The sequence below is a fragment of the Coccinella septempunctata genome, chromosome 5 (assembly GCF_907165205.1).
Source record: "Coccinella septempunctata chromosome 5, icCocSept1.1, whole genome shotgun sequence".
In the NCBI taxonomy this organism is placed as follows: domain Eukaryota; kingdom Metazoa; phylum Arthropoda; class Insecta; order Coleoptera; family Coccinellidae; genus Coccinella; species Coccinella septempunctata.
The window spans coordinates 27,603,597-27,624,298 of NC_058193.1; the positions used below are offsets into that span (position 1 = coordinate 27,603,597).

Genomic DNA, 20,702 nt, shown 5'->3' on the forward strand with positions numbered 1-20,702 from the left:
CTAGCCACGTGTCAAGCAAATCAAAGGCATGAGGCACGGGGATTTCAGTTGGACCGATGGAAGAAGTGTGTTTCTTGACTGCTTGACTAACGATGGTATGGAGCGATATGCGAAGAACGTCGAGAAATAGGGGAACGAACCTGAAAAATAGAAAAATTGGTATTTTTCAACAGACACGTGTATTTCTTCGTCTATCATCGAAAATCGTCAGAATTTTTAATGATTTGGGCCAGAAACCTCGAGAATCGAAACAGGGTGTTAACCCACTCATAGAAAAATTGAAATTTGCTCTGTCATTGCTACACAATTAAATTTTTTTGTCAACTAGTGAAATTTCGAAAGTATCACCATCAGGGAAACATTATATTGGTAAATCTTTGAGAGTGAAATCATAATACCTACTTTCATATCCGTTCTCCTCAAGATATTGAACCACAAATTCAAGTATGTATTTATTTTTAGATCTCCTCAATTAATGCTTAGAAGATTCTTTTCTTAATCAATTCTCAAAGGTATTTAAATTCTGAAGTTTTCATTATTGTTGGCATAACATATATCTGAATTTCTCATAATTTTTATTCATATTCGTAGATCATTTGGTTTTTATCAATGAAATTGAGATTTATTGATTTCCTCGGATCGCAATGGTCAAATGTTTTTGTGAAAATTCCATGCTCGACCTCGAAGAAAGTTATTTCCTTTCCTACAAAAATGAAATGAGGTGAATGCATTGATAAGTTCCGGATTCAAATCGTAGTACGCTTGCTGTCCGTTAGGTGGAACGTGAACCCTGTAGCATACACCTCCTGGCGGTTGAATGTCGAACTACAGTGCAAGCTCGGGTCGCCTACGTTGCCAAACCCACCGTAAAATTTCGAGATCTAAGGAATTGATGTGTACACAACATACGATCAGATGAAATTTTCTGCTTCTTTCGTTAAAAGAAGTTTGATCTCTCTCCCCAGCACATAATTCTTTAACATCTCGTTTAGTTTGCAGCTGATGCTGTCAAGGACCTACTATTGGTATTATTTAATACGTATCAAACAATCTATACACTAGGTATGTTTGATTTAGTGAAATATGTTCTGTAATTCACAATCTTATTAGGTAGCATGTGTACATATGTACTTTGAATGCGCGGTTTTGACATCAAAACTTTTTTCGGTACTTTGAATGACGTGAACATATCGAAAACAGAAAACAACATTCTATGGATATCATTCCAAAGAGATCAACTAATTATCTAGCAAGTAGTGAATCTCCATCATCAATAATTTAACGCTCACAGCATTCAGTTGCTTCCAAGGCATAGAAATATCCTTAATGATTTTCAAGAGAAGGAAGACGAAAACGAAAGCTATGAGCTTATGAGTGTTCCTTTCATGAAAATGGCAGTTTTGGAGTTGACCATTGCCATTGACCTTAGAAAAGATCAGAAATAAACATATCGAGAATCAATCATACAAACTCTTCACATTCCTCATTTGTGTAACACAAAAAATTAAATTATCTTATTGTGGTTGCCAATCCATAATTAAACTTTTGACTAAATTCCACGATTTTTCACAATAATGAAGGTTAAAGTATCTCCACCCCCCTGAAAATGCTATTGCGATAGCTAAACATGTTTAATATGCATGAAATCTCGTTTTAGTGAAAATGTAATCAGTTTGGTCCTTTGAGAATCTGGAACAAAGAGCTCTTCTACATTTGACGAAAAATAACCAAATAATTTATAAAGGAATGGTTCATTGGGCATTCCGGAGAAGTTTAATTCAAGGCACCTGTTGTTTTTGGTCCAGGACTTTTTCGCGTAGCATCCGGCAACGTCGCATCGCTTCATTTCGGGGGAAGTCCTGGATCGAATCGATGCAACGCGCGCGTTCTTGGCCTTGGTTTCGTTGCTCTTGGCCCGCTTGCCTCGTGTGCGATAACGGTTCCCAAATTATTTTTTTCCTCGGTTCGTTTGTTCTTCCTCCCCCACATTTCACTCGGGAGAAAGAGCGTGGGCTCTTCTTAAACGTGGAGAAATCCATAGATTTAATTCTTCGCTTTTCGGATGGGGGCGAAGGGGTCTATTATATGGGTTCGAGGAGATGCATCACTTTGATGTAAAGGCATGAATTATTGTGTTCAATCTGGGGTTATTCCTTTGATGTTGCTCGATTGAAGATTTTTTTTTTAATTTATGAGGATCGCTTCAACGTTCTTTGTTTTATGTTCTTTTCGTGATAGCTTCTTGTGATACGAAGAGGAAGATTTATTGCTGCGTTTAGTGGGTTTATTTCATTTATCATTGGCACAAACAACAAAAATTTTCATGCTCTATAGGAATTATTTCCATTTCTGAATCCCATTTCAGATGGTTTTCATTATCATTGTTAGAAATTTGGACCTGTAGGTAAACAAAAAACTGAGTAATTTGATATTCACTGAAATTAATTATCATTTAAATAAAGCGATTGAGGAAGTTATGTTAGTCGAAATCATGTTATTCAGTTTCAGTCTGATTACGGATTTTCATCAAATATCAAGTTCAATATTGGAATTACCTGTTATATGAAATTTAATACATTTACGCCTGGCTTCACAAAGGCTGATGGGAGAATTAAGCACTTGATTGACGGATCTATATCCATTTACTGTCAAATGATAATGCAGCTATGACCATTCGAAATATGTATCATTAATTTTTGATGGTTGCAGATCATTTATTGATTCTAAATGTCAATTTTCCGATTAATTTGCGAATATTAGACTGTGTAGGTTCAATAGGATTCGCATGGGTGAATTTTTGTTATTTTTATCAATCAAGCTCTTATTATAGTCTTATTATAGCGATTTCAACCTATTCGAAAAGTTTCGGATAATACTCATTTTTCTAGTAAGCTCATATATCCACTTTTTTGGTAGATATACCTCTTGGGTAGATGCAATCTATCACAAGTGAAGGGTTGTGAGTTCTGTATAATGATCTCCCTAGTTGGGCTAGCTTTTGCATTTTCAAGGGTATTCCTCAAACTTTTCTGACTTTGGCATGCCAGACTATTGGGCCATAAGTGATCGCACAATGATGACGTACATCCATCGCAACATCTAGATATCTTCAAGCCATCAAAGCCTTTATTGCTTTACTAGCAGCTATTCAATATTAACTTTTAAAATCCAAGAACAATGAAACGGGTGTGAAGAAATGGCAACAAGAGACAGATCCTAGAACCTGTTCCTCGTTCCAGATCTCAGTGTAAGCTGAGGAAAAATGTCAATGGAGTACCATACATATTTTCGTATTATACAGGATGGGCTTTTTAAAACGAAACAGACGAGACAACCACCTTAATTGTTGAAGAAAGTAATTACCAATAATAATTATTTCGTTGTCTTATGTTGACAATTAACGGTTACAATCGTAACCACAGAATGAATTAGTCAAATAATTCATGATTTCACATAGCATGGTTAGCTGAATTACTGGTACTGTACGAAATTCAGAATTGAATATCTCGAAAACGAATACAATCAATGAGAAAAAAATCAATACGCTGAATTCGGGATAAAAAGGCCTTTTAAATGAGGTATCACTCACCCTATCTTTCCTATTTAAAATTTAGGGGTTGTTGTTCTAACACTAAGGGTTGAAGCGATATAGTTGTGAATTTGACCTCAAAAGTTGTCCCCCTCGAAACAAAAATCGACGTGTCCGAGCATTTCTTCCAAATAAATTTATTCCGCCCGTTATCTCGTCTATTTCGTTTTAAAAAACCCAGCCTGTACATGAAAACAGAAATAAAAGCCTCAGGAACAACTCTCTGTCTGCACGTATGAGTGTGATGATAATGAATTTTTGTGAAAATAAGCTGTAATTATTATATTGGAGGACATCGATTGAGCGTACACCAAATTTTTGTAGAAAGACCAATTCCAGGGACTTTTTTTGAAGGATCGATAATCAACCTAACCCTCAGGTTGTTGTTACTATCCTATCGATATGAAAGTGATCTGACCCATGGCGAATTTGCTGTGAACCAATGGGAGGTTCATAAAGATTGATCGGGGAATCAACGCTTGATTGACGAATAGACGTCAATTTGTTTTCAATCAATAATTCAGTCATGATCATTCAGAATATCATTCTCGCATCAAATTGGGATGTTCATACGTCCATTCAATCAATCTCAATTGCTTCTTCCCAAATATATTCAGAAATTAAATGGTCTCAGTGATTTCGTTTCAGAAATCGAATGACTGTCAAATCGTTGATCGGGCAATCAAAATTTTATGAAGTCCGCTGTTAGTCTTGTGGCTTTTTATAAAAATCACAGCAACCAATCAGTAACTACCTTAATCACACAAATACTACTGATAGGGGCACCTTTCCTCTGCTTATAAGCCTTTAAAAAAAATAACACCGTATAGACTGTAGATAATTGGAGTAATTGGTGTTGCAACGAGCCAGCGTCGTCGTTGAAAATTGGCTAATTTGGCGAGGAGCGTGGAGAAAACGAAAGCACAAACGCTGTCGCTCTTCGATACGTAAAACTCATATTTATAAATAATGAAACCGCGGCCGGTGTCGACGACCTCGCTGTGTGATCTCGAAAAATTCTCGTTTTCTAGTCCTAATTATACATTTTATTTTTCACTGTCACTTTCGACGTTTCGAACCGAGATAGGAGACGCTCGTGCGTTCTCGTCATCTGGCGTTCGGCAAATTCCGACCGATCAGATCTTTGTTTGCGCCTGAATTCCGGGTCGGAATGTTGCGTCGTGCTAGATTTGACGCGGGGTTCAAGAAACCCGAACCAGGTCTCCGGTGTGAGGTAACGCTCGCGCGCGCCGCGACCGCGTTCTCCCATGGACGCGCGCTCAGCGCCTTCTATGGCATAACCTCGAAGAAATCGAAAACTGAAATCCTTGAGGATACGACATACCCGGAGTTCAGGCTGCATAATGTGGCCTGATGGCTTGTTGGACGGTTTTGAAACCGATCTGAAAAGCGCATAGAGGAACGCCCGTTTCGATGCCCCGTCGTTCTGATGCAACTGACATATTTGTATGAGATAATGCAGTGGTCACAGTATAAGGCTTCATCTCTGAGATTGTGGAGGATTTCGATTCATTATAAGTCATGGCAGGCACCCAAAAACGTTTTTTCTTGAAGGGGGTGCATTGTGCGCGCGCTCATCTGTGACATTTATTATCACAGAACTGTAAAGAGTCGTTATATTGTCAGATTTCTATCATACCCTATTTCATATCACGACAGAGGGATGAATAAGACTCAGTGAACGACATTTTATCAGAAAGTTGATACGGATTCATAAAAATCACTGTAAATCACAAAAACACGAACCTTATCAACACTTGTTTGCCTTGCAGCGGTCCTGTCAAAGTCAGCTGATCCGAAATGTCCTAATCCTAGCAACTAAGGCGTTATTTCTCGCCTAAACGTCTTTAAGTTCTGATTTTTGGGCCGATAAATAGATTGCGTTTGACTCATTGATGAAGGATACGTGGTCAAGATCAATTCTTTCCCTCTTTTCAGTCGTGAACAGCCTAGTCCAACTTTCGAATGAAAATCTGATGGCATTTAATGTTGACTCTCTTGGGGTTGGTTATATTACATGCTAATTGGAGTTTTCAAAGTAGTTTTGGGGTCCAAAACCGTCGATCATTCAAACTGAGAGGGCCATTGAAAACGAAACAGCTGCTGTCAAGTTCGGCAGAACCGAATTATAGAAAAATAACGCTCGGACATGTTGATTTTTGATTCCAAGGGGAGAACTTCTGAGATCAAACCGTATCGCTTCAACCCTTAGGCCCAAATGTAGAGTTAAAGTTTAAGCTGAGTTTAAGTTCAAGCCCAGCTCAACTTTGACAATTCTGTACAATTTTGACAGGTTTAACTAGGCTTAACTAGCTTTAATGTTGCAACCTCAAAACTGGGGTTTGCCATATCTTATTTGGAAGGCATTTCTATTTTGAGTTCAACCCATTCAATTTTTTTACCTTCACTCCATTCGTTTTTGGGATATTCAAATTTAAATTTTGTACAGAATTGTTCATTTCGATAAACTGGCCTTGTGAATCAATTAAACGCTTATTTATTTTATGGTTTCGACTATAATCGATTACTGCCATAGACCAGACATCAAAATATTACTGTTTGTTTTTTTCATGAATAATTTAGGTGATAATAGTTTATAAATTGGCAGAAAGAATTTGAATAATTTCTTTATTTTCAAAAATAACCAGTCCGGGAACCGCACAGCAGATTTATCATAGAAATTGCATCATAAATGAGGGAAAATTCGATTGATTCTTTACACGGCATGGAAAACCGACGTTGCTAAAAATTCAAATGTGGATATTTCGAATACAAATGAATTGAATGAAACAAAATTATGAATACTGAACTCAGAATAATAAGTCCTTTAAAATGAGGTATCACTTACCCCATCTTCCCTATCAGAAATATAGGGGTTGGGGTTGTACAACTAAGGGTTGAAGCGATACGATTTGAATTTGATCTTGGAAGTTGTCTCCCTGGACTCAAAAATTGACGTGTCCGAGCGTTTTCATAAAATTCGGTTCTGCCGACCTATACAGAGCCGATCTTTCGCTTTCAATGGCCGAATCTGTATATTTCATTCAACAGTGAATGAAAATTAAACTCTCGAGATTTGCTCCCTCGTTAAATATTCTCGCGTGATTCAATTGCTATCTGGAATACGTATAAAATGAATAACTTACTATTATTTACATTCTCAAAGAGTTCATTGGTTCAGGAAAACCGAAAGAAACTCATTGAAATTTTATGAAGATTTTGAATCTTTACAAGATGAAGTATCAAGATCATCGTAACTGAGTGCGCGAAACACCAATCGATGGGATGTATTTTTTTCCTATCTTGAAATCATCTAATAATTCCACCCTCTGTTCATGCAGTCAAATGCATAGGTTCAGACCCTTCACGCACTCTCAGATAAGGCCCATCGCCGACGTCCTTGAGTGGCAATTAATAACAGGCGATAAAGGAAAGCGCGATCGTCAAAGAGTTGCCAACTAGATTCGATAGCGAGCGGGTTAATGAACTCAGATATTCAACCTCAAAAATTGAGGTCGTACAATATTTTCGTCATGAAAGGCCAGCAGCACCAGTAGCCGACTTATTGCGGGTTCCACGCGTTCGTATACCTAGTGGCACAAAGAAACTTCCTAGCTAACGATAATACATATAATCATTGAACACTATATCCTTCAAAAATTTCCATAGGTGATGGAGAAAAATGGTTTCTTACAATAATCGGTCAAATTCGAAGGAAATTTTTTTGTCATCTATCAAAAAACAACTGTGCTTGTCCCACTTTTATTAATAATTACCTTCATCTTCATTATGAAAAATGTGGTATGAATTTGAAAGTTTGGGGAATCATTCTGAGTGTTAAACATTTGTTTTTCCAGAAAGAATTGGGTGGATACAAATTAATTGCAACCAACCGTATATAGAAGTCCCTCTAAGAACCAAAGTTTACCTCTTTTTGGCATATTTCCTGATTCTGCATGGGCAGAATTTTCAGATTGACATACTGTTTTACCTTTGGTTTTCATCTAAGATTCTTGATTTCATCATAATGAAATTAGTGATAATATAGCCACAGTTTCGCTAACGAAATCGAATTTCATTCATGCTCTCGAACTGAAATATCGCAATTCTACTATTCATGAGAGTAGGCAAAGCGGGACATACGTTTGTTGGTAGTAATCTATTATGACACTTATCGCGTACAATGACCTCACTACTGTTTCTCTACTGAAATTTGTTCTAGAATATTCCTTCGTACTAGAGAAAGAATACGAAGTCAATATTTTGGTCAAATGCACCTTTCATATATTCATATGGAATCCAAGAGACAAGAATGGAACCTTGAGGATACTCCTCGCTAATTATCAATTCGAGTAATTTGTCCGTGGTAGTTTTCATCTAAAGTAACAAAGGAATCGGTCAAGCATTTTTAATACAAACGAATTAACACAACAATAAACGAAAGTGTTTGCTGCAAAATATTTTGCCAATTAGCCGAGCGGGAAACGATCGGGATGATGAAAGTGGATTATGTAGATCGCAAAATAATAATGGCAATTACATCAGTAACTAATTGGCTACATGCATTAGGTTTTGTGAGAAAACGTTGAGGTTGTTAGAAAATATGTTAATCGTTCTCTTCCTCGAGCTAGATTCGTTGAAACCCCTTTGGTTCAACGAAATGATTTAAAATTTTCATCATTTCATTTTCGAGATAAAGGTTCACACAAAAAATTAGTCACAATTATAATTATCCTTCAAAAAATAAGAAAAATGGAAGCTTAGACATGTATGCTGTATTTACATGAATATATGATTGAAAAAATATAAGTTGAAAAGTGTTGAAGTTTCATATTAAAAAAATAAAAAATAACTTAGCAAAAACAATAATAGAGAAGAATAATAAAAATATATTCAAGAAATTTTAACGAACTGAATTGGGGAACGAAATAGATTCTTTTGAATTCTCACGATTTCTGATTCTCAATCTGTTTGAATCCAGAAAACATTTCATTTGAAGACCACCAGTAAAGCATATACTATAGGTGTTCGAAATTAGTCTTATCCATTCGGAAACCACATAATGATGAACAAAACTGCATTCTGCAATTTTAAATATTCTCAACACCAGAGATATCCGGGAAATTTCATAAACACTCTTTATTTCTTCATTTGAAGTGAGTAAAATGACGACCCCAAATCCAATAATAAATTTACCATCATCATCAATCAAGAGATCATTGCCAAGAGAAGGACTGGGATGTTTGAACTCTTTGTTAACTATGGATACTTTTCAACTTACGCTTCGTTGTAAATTATGATTTTTGAACTTGCATCAATGAATGAATAGGATTTCCTTTGTTTTGATTCGCAGAATCTTACAAATTTATTTCGAAATAAATGGAAAATGGAACCTTATTCGTATGAATGCCGTAGGATTTATTGGTAATTAAGAGTTACCTGAGGAGAACGATAATAAACCATACAGATATATCCTTATATTCGACGTCGAATATGAAGAAAACGCTGTAAAACGAAAGGATTTGGAAAACATAGACCGCCTCCATTGCTCATTGACACACATACATGACTGTAGGGATTTATTGCCCAATTCGAGCGAAACTTTCAAAAGCATTCAATGCACATTACCCATCAACTCAATTAGTTACCCTTTCGTCACAAACAATCCATGCATCTCGTTGATATTTTACGACAGTCGTGGAATTCTTCATTATCTTTCTCAATGTTAAAACGTCGATTGCACAAGCTCGACGCTATCAAAGCTCTCCCGTATTTTATGGGAAAGTATTCCTTACGAAATGTATCAGGAACACGGCATCTATTAATAGGGTCTTGAGTACGTTTTCGGCTTTATGAACCGACACAAACACGTGTCGTAGTATTTCTGAGTCAGTTGGTAATTGACCGAATTAACAATCTGTGGCGTCAAATGGGAAGTTACCAAAGGATCGTTCTGAGAAACCTAATCTATAAAAAAAGGGACATGATGTGAATATTTTAGCCTGATACACCTACACTTTTCTCAAAACGACATATGTAAGATTTTTTATTATCATCATCAATTCTTGGTTGTATTAAGTTGATTCTTTTTTTTGTACCAACGTTTGATCTGGACCATCGATCAGATTTTACAGACTTTTCAAGTTCATTCCTCCCTATACGCGATGTGCCATTATTTCTACCAATGGTTCTCCGACCCATAAATTAGTTGTTTATCTCTTAGTTTCAATCGATGTTGCTCAAGCGATCGTTGTGAAACGCATGGTGCACGTTTTATTCGAATGTAGATGACGTTACGACCTGATTGTAATCCATTATGTTCCCATTGACGATGGTTAACGGTATTCCTTACTTACTTCCTGAAATTTTCACAGGTTGAACCGATTATATTCTAATATCTCTTGCCGCACGTCAATGTCCTAGCTCGTGAATGACAGATGATGATATTATGATGATGTAGACACAAGGGCGGTTCCAGGGATAGGGCCATAAGGATCATGGCTCTCTTCTTTGAGAACTTTTCCCCTCTTCAAATACGAATGAGTTTCAAAGCAGTTTGGTAAACAAACAAAGATTATTTATAGAGTAGAAAGATAGAAAACGCCCACATATCTCTAGTACTAAAAACCGACTACATTTTCGCCAGTGAAAACACGCTTGACAATGAGATGGCGCTGAAAACGTACTGTCAATACAGAAAAACAATTCTCTGTTTTTTAATTGAGGGGCGCGAAATTCGAATTCTATTCCTTGTATTAAATTTCAATATCGACTTTGTATCGATCAGAAAACAAACATCCTGAGCGACAAAACAAAAGTATGGTTTCGTTTTGTGATCAGGACGTTAGTTTTCATCTAAACATTGTTTGTAATTAATTGATATCAATGGAAAACCCTGTTGGATATGTTATATTTTTATTTGCAATCTGTAAAAAATTTACAAAAATTGAAATTATGGTCAATAAATGAAGCTTTGACTAGGATACTGAAGTATATGGTGATCTGCTACACGTCGAAGGTTTTATTTCTGTGCAATAGGTTGTTTTGAATTAATAAACTTAGTTGAATTCGTAGAAAATACATATATCAGAAATTGATATGAACCAGTATTCAATATACCATCATAGCATACACATTCCAGATACTTACATATGTAGGTATTATTTTTATGGAATTTTCACAACCACACTTTAAAAAAAACTTTACAGAGATATACAAGACTTATATGTCAGTATAGTTTCTTGGTGCTTTTTTTTATGATTTCCTTATGATATGGTCTCTTTATGAAAAAATATACAAAGTGATTAATAAAAAACACTCACAGCAGGTTCCATGAAACTTTTGATTTTCCAAACATTAATTTGACAGTCACTCGATTCCCAAATCGAAATCAATAAAACTTTTGCATTTCTGAATATATTGAGAATCATTGAATGGACGTAAACAGGTCATTATTTCCCCTAAATGGGGCCCTTCATGCAAGGGATGCTTCCTGCATACAACAATTTTCTTCTCTTCATAAACTTTTTAGGGTTTTCACTGCCAATCTCTGAAACAAAATCAATTAAAAATGAAATCAACGATTTGCTCCTGCGTAAATTCTTGCACTAATTTATCAGGAGCAAATTAACTAGAAAAAATTGTTGCCTGACAATGAACTCAAAATAAATAACGTTGAAATTATAATTCTTTGTAACGCAGGAGCAAATCGTTGATTTCATTTTTAATTGATTTTGTTTCAGAGATTGGGAGTGAAAACCCTAAAATGTTTATGAAGAGATGCAAAATCCTCCCAAAATAAATTTCAATCGATATCTGAAACAATTTTCTTGAATGAAAACTTTTGACTTGCAGTAAAATGTCACTGCACATGTTGTCTGTTTGCTGAATTCATTGTCTTCAAGCCCTGAGAATTTTATCCAATTCGGAGCCCTGAAAATTAGAATCAATGATTCACATGTTACGAGTTTTTAAACTTGCGCTTCCATTTTCCTTAGTTGAGTGAAAAACTTAATCTCGGAAAATCCATTTTATTATTTGATCCACAGTTCTTCGACATTCAATAATTTTCGTAGAATATTTTGGAAAGAAATAAGACGAAAAAATTCAATGATCAGCAACTAGAACGAGCTAGATAAACAAAAAGCGGTACGAGAATCAAGACATTCAAAACCTCTTTGATCAAAATGGACATCTGAAATCTCACAGCATTTCATTTTTTTCTGCAAATGGCACTCAAATTAATATTTTAACCAGTCCTAGCGTCTTGAAAACACGCTTGACACACAGATGGCGCTCACATCGTTTTAGTCGCCTCATTTCCCATCTTGCTACTCTATAATCTTTCGTAAACAAATTTTCAAAATCGTACCTAGAATTGTTTACGCTTTTACCTTTGGAAAACTTCACGACCGAATTCGGATAAAGCGAACGATACGTTTATTATAGATATACTCATACATATTTGCAGTCCTAGTTTCAGGTTATTCGCATTATAAATTTTTAGCTTGTATACGTTCCACATTCTGGTAAATTTCCATTATCTTTATCACCGCGTTATCGCGACAGGAAACGTCCCAGAAAGGATTTTTCTGGAGAGCACTCGCTGCTTATCCCAGTTTGGGATAGAGAAGATATTCATCACAAAAGGAACGTTTATGATGAATAGCTTTTATGGGATTCCTATCCCAACACAAAGGTTCACTTTTAAAGGACAACTCTTATCCTAGGATGGGAATTGAATCATGAAGTCTAATTCGTCATTTGGAAGAACAAATTCGCAGTATCTCATATGATTCAAGAATTCATGAAGAGTTTCGATTCAAAAGGAAATATTTGGATACCAAATATTCGAGTTCTCGACGTTTTTTTTTCTCTTAACGTGGACTGAATATCATATTCAGTTTCGCTTCTTTGAGATAGTTTCCAAAGTTTGGCAACATTCCTCAGTAGACGGACAAAGAAAATTTCTTAAGTTTCTATCTCTCACGCTTCTCGAACAATTGCGCTTTCATCGACACACTAATTCTGTTTCTCTAGAGGTCAACGCCCCTCGGCCTATAAGTCAATCATTCGGTGAATCTCTTCGGCGGCGTTTCTGTTACCTATGCAGATAGTGAGAGTGTTCTTCGGAGAAAGGGGCACAGCACTTTCCCTTTCTTCACTTTCGATACCCACTCGTAAACCTGCCCGGTCTCATTGTATTCACTTTTACTGGAAACGACTACCATCCATGCATCAACCTCAATTGTTGTTGACTTTCACGTCATCATCGTCTTCATAATTCGATTAGATTGAATGCCAGCGATGCGGCGTTTTGTTAACAGGAGGAAAGTGATAATTCTTCAGATTTGTAATGTAGGTCTAGGTGTCTATTGTGTTTCGATTATATAAAAGCCGGTTCTTGAAAAGGGAACGTTGTCTTGACGTTTTGATGGCAGAATAAAAATAACGAGAGAATGCTTTCATTATTTTACGATGTCTTCATTACGTCAAAGATTTTGTAGATGTAGATTTTGTAGATGTAGATTTTGTAGATGTGTTTCATACGCTGTCTATAAAACATCAGGATTTAAATCATTTGATCTCTTTTTTTATGACATAGCAAAACTCTTTCAGCTTGTTGCTCTCCTCAGTCTGTAAAAAAAATCTCATTCTTTCTCCTTTTGCACTAGGGGATTCTGCCTACAATTTACGATCAACATTGTCATTTCCACTTTTTACTATCACCTGAAGCCCTGAAGCGCAGCATTTTATGTCGAAAGAAGTTACCCATTCATAATTACCGTTACTTGCTTATGATTTATAGGGTTCAGTTTACCATGTTATTCAGGACATTGTTCTTCTTTTTCAACTCTTCCAAAAACAACATTACTGGGGGTCCCATAAAACTTTTCTATTTCGTTGGTTGTTTATGCCTTTTATCGATTTATTGCTCTCTTATCGCTCTGAATGTTTGTTCACGGTGCACATCGTGAACATACATCCTCCAAAATCTTTCGAAAGAAGAACAAACCGGTCTCATTATAATACACGTGGGAGTCTGTCATAATTGCAGTTGGTCACACGTTTTCTAGTGGAGTAACTGTATGAAAATCTAACACGGTACGAGGAACTTTTCTTGCTGTGCCATAAATGTACCAATGTAAATATTTTGTTACATCGATTTCGTAAGTACTTAATTGGCTCCTTTATCAGCGTTCATTTACTTTTGTTGATCAACTCTGTTATATCACAGAGTTTCCAAGCAGAAAATACTAGGATGTGAAATAAGACGGGGGCGTTTTTTAGAATTTTTGTACGGCTCATGAGCTGCTGATGAATGAGGGGAATAATTATTCAATCTTTTTCTCCAATCGATAACATAGGTGACTAGAAAATTTCTTGTTTCAATTTGTAGTTTACAGGATTACGATAAAGTATGGAACAAAGTAAAGATATTTAAAACGTAAAAGATTGCTTTATTCTGGCTGTTTCTGGTACTTCCAGACTAGATAGGTGAAAACCTTGAAAGGAGTCATGGGCTCCATTTTCGTGAAAAGTCCATCGATGGAAACTGTTTCAAGATATCTTCATTTGTCTTGAAGATATAACCAAATTTCCATATTTTGTCGATTTCGAAAATGTGCCATAACTTCTTGATTTTCGAATCTGAAAACGATATTTCTAGAGGCATTTCTTCATTGGGAATACGACACTATATTCATTTTTTTTTATCCCCTGTACTAAGGGTGGAAATAAAATACAATGTATCTTTTTTTGATCCCATGCTATTGAGAAAAATAGCTTTTCAAAAATATATATGTCGATTTATTTTTTCTATACCATACTTTTTATTACTGCTGTAATTTCTGTTGGGCCTGTATCATCGAAATTGCAGAATAAAGGACTGAAAATTCGATTGATTTACACGGCATGCTTGATGGAAAATACAACTTTGTTTGAAATTTAATGTGAATATTTCGAACACGAATGGATAGAAAAAAATATATACTGAACTCAGAAAAAAAAGGAAGGCCTTTCATATGAGATATCACTCATTTCATCTTCGCTATTAAAAATATAGGGGTTAGAATTGTAACACTAAGGCTTGGTCGCTCAGTTCAGGAGTAATCCAAGATTGATGTTGATCCTAGATTAATTTTGACAGTTTCGTTCAGTTCTGTCATGTTGAACTAGGATTAACGCTTAATAATAGACTGAACAACTGGGCCTAAGGGTTGAAGCGGTACGATTTTGAATTTGAACTTAGAAGTTTCCACCATGCAATCATGGGTTTTCATATAATTCGATTCTGCGGACCTACAGAGTCACTGCTTAGTTTTCAAAGGACAACACTGTATTGAAAAGGACGTTGTCTTCCATACAATATGTTATGTGGAAGTGATTTTTCAACGGGAAATTCATTTCAGATTATTGCCTTAAAAATTTCGGCATGGATTTGACAGCGGTCTTCATGAATTCCCCTATTTCAACCTAAAACTTAAACTTTATTCGAAAAATTCGAGATCAAGTTTGCTGAAAACTTTTTGTGCCAGAAATAATCCGAAACTTTCGGTCATTCTGGTAATTTCTAAACTTTTTCAGATGTTCCAAAAAAGGAAAAAGGTTCTTCATATGTTCGTACTTTCTAATGGTTTTATTGGAAGACGCCAAATACCCCTAACCTCAGAATAAGAACCCTTACGCAAGCTGAAATGATCCGAAATCTTTTCGTCTCAACTCTCAACATTACGTGATTTTTTTTTTCACGAAACCTTGAAAGAAATAAGGTCGACTTCTTTCGAGAACCAACAAAGTACGATCCGTTTTAGCATCCCGAGCCTTGCGGGTTCGTTGACACCGCTCTTGTTGAACTGAGTTAGTGGGTCAACACACGGCTCTTTACCAAAGCGAAATCACTCTCGCTGTCCGTTGCCTCAGTTGCAGCAAGTCGACGACGACAATCGCTGAACGCCGTACGTTTACGACTACGCGAATATCGCACGTTTTGCGCACTGTTCACCACCACCCCCCCACCAAACAACCCCCGCGGTTCATCAACCCCGAGAGCCGAGTGAGTTCGGAATTCGACCCTTAAATGTTCAGTTGAGTTTCCGCAATTCGCGAAAATGACGGTCAAAGACTACAAAGAGATCGCATGTATTTCTGGCAAACTGGACGACGAACAGGATTTAGGACTCGTCGATGGGGAACTTCATCTTCAGTCCAAGGGCGACAGCGAAAATCTTCTCGGAAAGGTCCTGGCAGGTAAATTTTCAAGTTTTTCTACCTACGTAGTACGTTGTTACCAAAAATAACAGCGTCTTTGACATTTTGGCTCGGGGAATGGATTGTGTTTCATCCCTGACCTGTCTTAACCTCATTCTGTGGCTATTTTTCTTAAAGATCGACAGGTCTAATTGGAGGTGATCCGTTCCCGATTGCATTAGAAATAGATCCAAAGCCTTGAGTTCACAATAAATTTCGCTGAGTCAATGAACAACTTAATAGATTTGTCATCTCTGATCTTCACTTGAACTTTGGAAGAACAAATCATTATTTCATGATCCCTCCTAAAAATTAAAGACGATTTTAAGATATTCGATAATATTTTTCTTCATTATTTTCCCCATTGCAAGTTTTGAATTCCATTTCCCTTATTGTAAAAGAGCGCTAGCTAGCCTCCGCTCGAGGAGCCGACGCTCGTTTTCACTTTTCGGTCCCCGCTAGCAAAATAAGCAACAATCTAGGCCAATCATGCTGCCGCGCGAGGCTAGTACGTTGCCCCTCGTCCTTCCTTGCAATTTCCATCTCGCTCTCAGCCTCGATCTGTCTCACTCTCGTTCACTCACTTTTAAATTCACAAACAGCGCGAGGTTCGCAGATTCATGTCACTATCGATAGTCTCGCCCCGGGTAGCTGCGAACGAGCAAAGGATCGCCTATAGGTCCGCCTTTTGCCGTTGCGAACCTCGAGGTCGTTGCCGCCCCGTGCCGAGACTAGTTCGTTCACCTTACTTCGCTGTCCGTTCGAATCTGGGGCAAGATGAAATAAGTAGAGGTTGAATGCGAAAACAGCACATGTGCTCGGGCGTTTGGCCAATAGCGGAGCCGCGTTGCCCCACCATTTAACCTCGAACGGTGGAGTTCAACGCACTGACCGCTAAATAGGTTACCTGACAGAATTCGCGAACGATTTGCCACATAACTCGTCGTGGTATGGGCTAATGCCTGGTATACAGGGTGTTTTCAGCAGGTAGTTTGCCTAACGGACGCATACTCTTGGAGCTCGGTTATTTATCGAACCGGAAATGAATAGCTCGGTCGATAGCGTTACTTTTTACTGTAAGAGCTGATTTAGATAGCCTTCTTCGAATTGGCTTAACCAGAAAGGGGAGAAATTTGGGTCCTCAGACCCCTAATACCTCATCACCATTAGTGCCGTCGGGTTTGATCTGTATTGAATATGCTTCATTCTTGTTTTAGGGTGTGCAATTATGTACTTCGTCTGAGATTTGGGGTGTGAAAAATTGGGCGGCTACACCACAAAAATATCAATGGGAGCGCCCACCAAAGTAGCGTAGCAATGACATGGCACATACATGACAAAGGCGATTCGTAATTTTCAGATATCGCACATCTAAGTGAAGTGTCAGTTATTATTATGCATCGCTTTGGTCATGTATGTGCCATGTCAGAGTTTCCCTACTTTGGTGGGCGCTCTCCCTTACGAAAAGCTTTGAAAATACGTCAGTGCTTTCTACTTTTTCGGGCTCGCTACCTTGGAAACGATTAGGCTTAAAGCCTAACTTTTTTGCTCCAACGCTCTCTGGTTTTTGGGAATGTGATATTCAGCTGCAAATTTGCATCTTGCCAGAAGTAAGGGTTGTTTTGAGAAGTAACCAGTAGAAACACTAGTAATTGGAATAGTAGGCCGATGAGCTTAGTATAGAATGAGTATCTGATATTATGAGCATAAGAAAAAGGTAACCAATCTGTGTAGCCAGCTATGATCCAATTGTTTTGGGAAAGTCAATGCCTACTCTTCAATAAAGCTCCAAAGAGGCATAACGCGTGTTCGGAGACATAATCATATGCTAATTTCTCATTTATGTTCGCCTCAGAGCACAAAATCAGCAGGAAATCAATCTATATAAAGCACTTTCTAGCGGCGTTTTCTCCACACAGCTTCTGGACTTGAAATCTCCATTTCCAAATCTTCAATTCCTCATTCATCTGAATATACCATCTAAGATGAACCCATGACCGTCGTTGGGCTATGCAATGTTTCCTACGCTAATGCGCTCACGTCTCAGAAGGTGAAAGTAACGAAATGATAGCAATTTTACTTTTGCAAAACGGGTTTTCACTTTCGCGATATCGTCACATGTATAAATCTCACTCAATTTCGTGATATAATACTTTCCTTTACGGTGTTCGTTATGTTAATATGACGAGATAATAACTGTTTGTTTGCCCAGGCCCGAAGGTACAGTATGCTCTGAAGGATTCCTGACAGGTTAATTACAAGATGCCCTGGCCTTCGAATTTGACCCGTGAAGGGTTATGTTATACAGCCTGTCCTGTCATCCTAATAATTTATTCAAGGGTAGCATTCACTTACCGTCTGTTCCGATATTCCTGAACAGTACTGTCAGTATTTCAGAGACGATGCCTATTGGCCCAGTCGTTCGAGTTCTATTGTTATTCAATTGCTGGCCAGTAAAACCAGCAATATCGGAACAGGCCCTTAAACTCAAATGAACGGTTAAAATTGAGATGGCTTTATAAATTGCTGCCTCAGTTGACAAAATCTCGGTTGAAAGGCTCATTTCGCAGGTTGTCATCTAATACCGCCGTAATCCTCCTAACGAGGAGCCTAAGCACTATACAAATTCGAGATTTAACCTATTCGCGCGTCAAAACCAGGTCATAGAGCTCCCCGAAAGAGGCTAGTGCGTTGATCCTGCATGGGGTCGCCGAAGCTAGCCGCGCTCGGGGTACACGCGAATGCTCGCCACTTCGCTACAGATCGCAATCGAGGCCAACGGCGCCCCGAACGAGGCTAGGGCATTGCCTTCGCTATTTTGAGGTCGCCAATCTCACAATATATATTCGCTAATGTTCATTTCACTTTATCATGGCCATTTCGGCGATTGTAAATGGCTCGTTCGGCTTACCGTAGAATTAGATAATGCAAGTGTTTCTTTGAGTTTTATCGTATGGAATAATTATTATATTTGTTATTCACTTAAGATAGCTATGGGTGATTTTGTTTTTGAGTTATGCATTCGTGATGTAAGATAAGGATATTTTTGGAGCGTGGCTTATGGCTGGATATGAGTCAGGTCTTCGGATTGGATGAGATAGATGTTTCATTATTTCCGATAATTCCTTTGGAATCGAGCAAGCAATAAGAAACAGGGTGTCCAACTAATACACTTATACTTTGTAACCCATCGCACAATGATCAGTACTTCTTTACAAGCGTCAGCTCCTGCAAAGCCTAAAGGCCCTAAAGCGCCCTAAATTTTCCACAAATTTTTTCAGAATTTGAGGGAATTTTTTTTCTGTATGAGCGTGTGTTTGTTGTCAGCGCTCCGCAGGTTGCAAAAATCGTGATGCAGCCACATCCTACGTAAAAAAATTGGACATTTTTCTATACGATTTCTTTATTTCAGAAGATGCTCAAATAAATAGGTGGATTTGTTTTATTCAGATTACTACACGGTTCGCCTGTTAGTTAGTATTTGGTTGTTTGTTCATATCAAGAAACGAAAAAGATTTTTGGTATTAATAAGAGTTTTAATGAACTCATGAAACACCTTACTTCTAGTGCTTGTAAATTCTCTGAATTGAAGTAACTGTATTTAGTCTACCGAATTATTGAAATAATGTATTGGTCAATGATTCATTGAAGAAGAATTTACGCGATTAATTCACCTAATTTAACGAATTTAATTTACAGTCTTTTCTCTGTTGCTTTTCTACCTTTTTCTTTCAATGTTATCCTTCATTGATTACGTATGAAAATTCATGTTTCTTAACTTGAGAATGAATGCTTTCATTTATCCTCTTGTTTAAATGCTCTCTCTATCTCTAAGAAGCCAATTTTCAGGAGTTATTAATTTTCATCATTGTGGCCTTCTTCATAGTAATGAAAGAAATATAACCTGTAGTAACCTAACCTAACCTAACCTAACCTATAGTAGCAATCAGGTCTCATTAAAATTCACACTATAATTAGTCCAGTCATATTCTACGAACTGGTATATTTTTATGAACATATATTGACAGAGCCAAAAATGAAAAACGAGCACTTTCAAGTGTAAGATTTCACTTCTCAATCTTTGCGAACAACTCTGGTGTACGCCTATGAGTATATTTTAAGTCGATAGCGAAAGTGATTTGTTCGTTCACTGAGACTGAGACGGGAAAAATGGCCAATGACCGACTGTACTCAATCGTTCACTTTCTTCTCTACACTCATTCGAGAATAGGTACTTTCACTCTTTCGCAGTCGGTCCACTCGATGACGAGGATTCATTGAACCCGTGGCTATTCTACCTTGAAAAATTTAGGTTAATTTCCTTCAGATGCGTCAAACTATTCCGTAATCGGTTTTGCGATGACGTGTTTTACGGTCCCATCGATTTGAAATACATACTGCAAAACCGGCTTAAAAATGTTCTACAAGCGCCCAGCTATTATTGTGGTACTCTTTCAACTATATAATTATCATCTCTGTCGTTTTGGATCATTAGTTTAGTTTGAGCCAGTTCACAGCGAGAGAAAATGAATAAAACTATGTAACTGGTATAAATCAAGCAAGTTTCACAGTATTTTGGAACTTGGATAAATCAATAGCTACCAAAAATTTTTTTATCTGCTTCGATACAATCGATATCCCGGATTTCTCGAAAGGCGCTTGAACCCTAACTCTGTTTGTTCAGTTGATCAAATTATGTAAAACATGTTCGATTGTACTGGCTTATCTTCAAGATCAAGACCAATCAACAATCAGACTATGAGTCAAGGGTTCCATATTCATTATGAAGTTCAATAACCCATTTTGTCCATACTCATCATTGTTTCACTTTGAACTTAGTGTT

General features: G+C 37.3%; 1 protein-coding gene across 2 annotated transcripts in view; it reads left to right on the top strand.

Moving 5' to 3' along the window:
• Positions 1 to 20,702, top strand: part of LOC123314574 (ecdysone-inducible protein E75) — a 149,180-nt gene that overhangs the window by 47,764 nt on the left and 80,714 nt on the right. The window contains exon 1 of one of the 2 annotated variants that reach the window (XM_044899928.1): positions 15,671 to 15,859. The exons of the other annotated variant lie outside the window; for it this stretch is intronic. Coding sequence (XP_044755863.1) covers positions 15,721 to 15,859 — 139 coding nt within the window. The 5' untranslated portion in view covers positions 15,671 to 15,720. Of the gene's footprint in view, positions 1 to 15,670; positions 15,860 to 20,702 lie in introns of those variants that run through there. 2 annotated transcript variants of the gene reach the window in all.